The following is a 6000-nucleotide window of genomic DNA, read 5'->3' as shown; positions in this document are numbered from 1 at the left end:
ACACACGCGCACACACACACACACACACACACACACACACACACACACAGAGACACACACACACACACACACACACACACACACAGACACACAGAGTTTGGGTACCTTATATAAGTAGTGATTGGTCATAATGCAGGTATTACAGACGCTCAGCATAGATATTTAAAGACAGATTTTTGTTTTTTTGACAATGATTGGACATGTGTGGATATTTAATTTACAGCCTTCAACAGTTAGCTTGTCAAATATGACGGTAAGCTTATACATAACCATGTGTCCATATCTACCAAAAAACAAAATGTATACAAAAACAATGCCTCGCAGTAACATGCCTTTGTACCCATTATGTAACCACTCACTGTATGTTCAGCACATTCTACTCGTTGACCTAGATTAGGGTTCAGAGGCAGCGTGGTTCGCCAGGACATCATAAAATCAGGTTTAACTATGTGCCAACACAGTGCATTCCAGTCTATCTGCATGCAAACACTGTAACACACTTGTTCAACATATTCAAGATGTAACTTTTTGAAAAAGTGTATTTGTTAAGTGTTCATTCAGCACTTAACTGCATATCAACCTAAATGATAAAAATTAGTTTATATAACAGTTCGGTGTGTCTCCCATAACTGACGCACTTTATATCTGCCCTGTTGCACGGATGAACTGAACTGATGTTGTGTGTACATGTACATGTCTCCACCCATAGGAAATGACATATCAAAGTTCAAGAGCAGAATACCTGATTGTCTTCCAAACTAAGCTTCCAAACGCAGTGTTTCATTTTGTCCCTGGCTCTGATTTAAATAAAATAAACAAATAAATGACTGGCATCGTTGGTAAATATGAGTTGGATGGAGTTTACTGAAGCAACAGCAGTAATAGTAGGGAAGGGAACAAAAGTTTAAATTATTGAAAAAGGCAAACTTGTGTGCAGCATAGAAAACATGACACTGTACCACGAGAGACATAGCTTAAGCAGTAACTGATAACATAATGTGATAGTTGTTGCTCTTGTCATCAGTATATTTAGATGAGTTATGGGAACTGATCGAAGCTTGTTCAGACCACAGAAAATTAAACAAGATGTTTGTTTTCATTCTACATTCATCAATATCCCATTTTCTGCATCATTGTGATGACTTAACCTCACAATTAACAAGAATGAGTGTAAGGAACTCATTACGGAAATCCTGGGCTGAACTACTGTTCAACAAAGAAAATGATATCGCTAAAGAGTAATGAATCGACTTCTAGTAACTCAAACATTGTGTTTCTCACAGTGTGAATACACTGTACTGCAGCCCACTCTCTTTCTTTCTGACTTCGGAACAGGCTCATCTGGGAGGAAACGTTGTTGGACAGCCTGCTGAACTTTGCAGCAACTCCTAAAGGCCTGCTGCTGCTCCAGCAGACAGGGGCCATTAATGAATGTGTCTCCTATATGTTCTCTCGCTTTACTAAAAAACTACAGGTAACAACAAACACTGAACTTTACATTGCTACCCAAGTATAACTGGTTGTTTTCCTTATATTATCCATCATCAAAAAAAAAAAAAAAAACATTCAAAATTTTATCTTTCATCCACTTTTACACAGTTATATTCAGTGTGCCAGGCACATTGCTCTCAATGCACAGATTTTTTTTTTCTCAACCTTCATTAATAGCCTGTACTTTTGCTGAGCCAAATGCTCTTTAGCAGCAACACATTCACTCCTGGAAACTGCCCAATCCACAGTGACTACAGTGATGTGGTTAGTCACTGAGAGGCCTCATGGGAGCAGTTTGGGGGTTAAGTGACTTGCTCGAGGGCACATCAACTGTGAGTAATGAGGGTGGGTCACTACTAATATTCTTTTCCACCTAGTTTTCAATCCCCAATCCAAACAGTGCTGACTTTGCAACGACTAATGTAAAATACTAGCACTAAGGACCTCCGGATGTTGCCAGACTCATTTCATTTAAAAGCACTGGAAGCTGATTTCAAGTTAAAATGTCAGCTATCCAGACAAGTCTGTCTTACCTTCTGCTTTTAGAAAGCATTGGACTTTAGTGCAGAAATGCCGATAAGCACGGGTGCTGATGTACAGCCGGGTGACAAATTAAAGGAAAAAACAACATAAATTGTCTTAGTAAGGTGTTGCCATGCGCTGCCAGAACAGCTTCACTGCTCCTTGGCATTGATTCTACAAGTCTCTGGACTTTACAGGAGGGATGAACACCATTCTTCCAAAAAGATATTCCCTCATTCGGTGGTGTTGATGATGGAGGTGAAGAGCTCTGTCTAACACATTGATCCATTGGGTTGAGGTCTGGTAACTGTGAAGGCCGTAGCATATGATTCACATCATTTTTATTCTCTTCAAACCATTCACTGACCCCTTGTGCTCTATGGATGGGTGCATTGTCATCCTGCAAGAGACCACTCCCATCAGGATAGAAATGTTTCACTATTGGATAAAGGTGATCACTCAGAACAACTTTGTATTGATTTGCAGTGACTCTTCCCTCTAAGGTGACAAGTGGACCCAAACCATGCCAGCAAAATGACCCCCACAGCACAAGAGAGCCACTGGATCCCCTCACTATGGTTTTTGCACAACTGAACTCTCAAATGTGCATTCATCTTTGTAATGAGGGTTTGCGCACTGCAACCCTACTATAATATCCCTCTTTATGTAATTGTCGACAGACTGTTGTTGCTGACACAGTCTGATCACGTCCTGCATTGACATTCTCGGTCACCTGAGTAAGAGTTGCTCTTCTGTTTTTCCTTACATATCCCACTAATACACAAGCATCATGGTCATCAACTGTGTGATGTCGACCACAATTTCTGAGGTTTTCCCCTAGATCTAAATGCAGATGTTACTTCAGTCACTAAACACTAACCAGTTGAGCAGGTTTTGTGACTCCTGCCATCTGTGCCCCAACGATGAACCCTTTTTAAAAGTCACTTAGATCTTTTCCTCTTGCCATAGATAGAAAATCAGAATCATCTGGGTCTGCTCAGCATTTTTACACATGCCACAGAGAATTACTGGATGTTAACTGCATTCGTTGTGTTTGTCCACTCCTTTATTCAGGTTTTTCATTTAATTTGTCACCTGTCTGAAGTTGGATGGTACCATTTTGTCACCTTTATGGAAGCCCTGCAAGAATTAACTTTGGCAGTGGCTCGATTTAATCCTTCTAGATGCTATCAATGTGCCAAAGTAATATGCTGTTCAAGTGATTCTTTGTCACATTGACTTGAATTACTGCAGGCCAACACCACAGGCACAGCAGGATTTGGAAAAAGTCATTTAACACAGAGTGTTACATCAAGTAGATTTATTTACAGTGAATTAAAATGTGAAGTGACCACTTTGGCTCAGAGAACCACAACTTTGGCAATAGAGGATCATCGTTATCACACATAGATATAAGATTCTGAGGTTTAATCACTGATTACAAGGGAAAAAAAACCCTATGAAACGTGAAATAAGTTTAGTCTTTCACATTTACAAGTTCAAATTTACATCTACAATTATATGTGTTATATAATTATATATATATATATGTATATATATATATATATATATATAATTGTAGAGCTCATTCAAGGCTGCTCGGGACTTTTGAAGCTTGTGTCCTGCACAAACTGAATTTACTATGTACAATAAAATATGCATGCTGTAGTTCTAGGCTTTTGTATTGCATTATGTTCCATCCAGCAAAACAGCCTATCTTTACAAACCTCAATAACATTCTGTTGGCCTGTGACATCTGTATCCCTGATTCATTCTGCAGAAGATGTGGTAATTTGTTGCTCCTCCTGAAAGCCACAGCACCTTTCCTGGAGACTGTTTAGTATTCACTAGTAGCCTGGAGGCTGTTAACATGCTGCTAGTTCCACTCTGGGTTTGATTTATTAACCTCTGGACTCTACATATCCCTTACATTTATAGCATTGTCATTGATTCATATTGTGAATGCACACACAGTCTTACTCCAAACTTTAGCTAATCCCCTGTGGGCTTAATTTACAAGCATTGTTTGCACACTTTTGTAATTGCCTCTCTCTCTGCATTTCACTTTAATTATGGAATGTAATTATATTTTGTATATTTTTAGTCTTGACATTGTGTTGTAATAAATGAAGGGTCCACACACTCTAAAAATCAATTTGCAACTTTATTTCCCCTCATCTTACTAAACTATGTTATGTAGTGCCTTTTTCAGGATTTTAGCAGTGTCATAGCAGAGTTTCCATGCTGAATCACAAATGTCAAATTCTCTCTCAAGATAGAGCTATGTTTGCTTCAAATTCAAGTCCTTCTTTTTCTACATCAATCTTTTAATTTTCCATCCTGTCCCAATATCTCATTTATATCTAACTAATATAAGCAAAACCTTCAAAGATAAAAGTGAAATATATCGGGGGGGATTATGGGCTTTCTGTGTGTGCTCTCTGCAGGTGAGCCGCTGTGAGAAGTTTGGATACGGGGTGATGGTGACACAGGTGGCAGCAACTGCTCCGGGGGTGGTGGCTTTGCACTGTTCAGGTACTAATGCGCTTACTCGCACAAACAAACACTTGCCATCTGTGATTCCTAAAGCTTGTATTCTAAGTTGTTGTCTAGTCGACATAAAGCAGGCGTCAAGCAGCCCAGGGAGAAACATCTTTGGCAGATTGTTTGTGTCAGAATAAATGGATGAAGGCAGAGCAAGAGAGGATTTTTATTGTCAAGTTTTTGTAAGGATTAAGACAGTTTGTGATGTGAGCAGCTGTCAAATTTTTATTGACTCTTTCTAAGACACATTCACAAGTAGCTAGTAAATCATATCTGAATGCATTCCACATACATATTAATGCTAGGTGGAGAGGAGGTATAGACACAGGCAAAGGCATACAACTCGTACAATTTATAAGTGTGGAAGTGTAAAATTGAATTATAGATTTGTAATTGTAGGATTGTAATATTTGGGTCATCTGGGCAGCTTCAGCAGTTAAGCGGTATACCATATAATTGCAATTTCCACAGTTTGAATCTGGTTGGGGGCTTTTATTCCACATTGTTCCCTGCTCTCTCCCCATGTTTCCTGTCTGTTCATACTGTCTCCTGTCAACAAAAGGCTAAAATGTCAAAAAAGAACCTGTCACAAAATCTTTTTGAAAGTTTTCTATATTAAATTGTGTAAACATTTAAAAGAAATGGGAAGCCGTCATCAGTTTTTTTATGATTTTTTTTATGATTTATGAATTTTCAGATGCTTAAAATCCCAGTTGCACTTCCAGCAACCTCACACGCTAAAGTTTCAGTGTCAGTTCAGAATTTCTCCATACAAATCCATATTGAAACCACTAGCTTGATATCGTGTTGCAGGTTTTGTCCGGGCGCTGGTAATTGAGCTGTGGTCAACTCTGGAGTGTGGAAGTGAAGATGTGAGGGTGGTCCGTCCCAAACCAACACCCATGGACCCCATCGACAGGAGCTGCCTCAAGGTACTGTGTGCGAGTGTGTGTGTGAGAGAGAGTTTTTATCGTAATGCCTTCTAATATGGAAGTATGATCTTTGCCTTCTGTTTGCTTTTTATCTTGAAGCACATTAAGTCACGTCATATTTATTTCTATAGCACATTTTATATAACAGGTGTAGACTCAAACACCATTTTTTTTTTTACCTTTTTCAGTCAATTTGTAGTTTACAGTACAGTACTCTGTTTATCTGTAGAAAATTAAAACTATTTTAAACCATGATAAAGATTCCTCCTTGCACAAGGCTGCATTTTCTTAATTTGGTTTATATATGTTTATATTTTATAATAGTTTTTACTTTTTCTGATTCTGATTCTAAAGTTTGGCAGAATTTCCAGGTTCAGTCCAGGACAGGCTCAAATTTAGTTCGAAGCACAAGTGCAGTTTGCGTGCGTGCGTGCGTGCGTGCGTGCGTGCGTGCGTGCGTGCGTGCGTGCGTGCGTGCGTGTGATAGATGCTGTGCTGGTCTCTGACAGGA

The 6000-nt window shown here is 39.1% G+C and overlaps 1 protein-coding gene across 1 annotated transcript in view; it reads left to right on the top strand.

Moving 5' to 3' along the window:
- The window catches only part of tbc1d32 (TBC1 domain family member 32), a 74028-nt gene that overhangs the window by 14772 nt on the left and 53256 nt on the right, over positions 1 to 6000 (top strand). The window contains exons 19-21 of the mRNA XM_022770350.1: positions 1336 to 1474; positions 4461 to 4548; positions 5371 to 5489. Coding sequence (XP_022626071.1) covers positions 1336 to 1474; positions 4461 to 4548; positions 5371 to 5489 — 346 coding nt within the window. The remainder of the gene's footprint in view (positions 1 to 1335; positions 1475 to 4460; positions 4549 to 5370; positions 5490 to 6000) is intronic.

This window comes from Seriola dumerili, unplaced genomic scaffold (assembly GCF_002260705.1).
Source record: "Seriola dumerili isolate Sdu_G_001 unplaced genomic scaffold, Sdu_1.0 BDQW01000025.1, whole genome shotgun sequence".
In the NCBI taxonomy this organism is placed as follows: domain Eukaryota; kingdom Metazoa; phylum Chordata; class Actinopteri; order Carangiformes; family Carangidae; genus Seriola; species Seriola dumerili.
The sequence above is the reverse complement of the archived record's forward strand: the minus strand, read 5'-3'. Positions and strand labels throughout refer to the sequence as shown.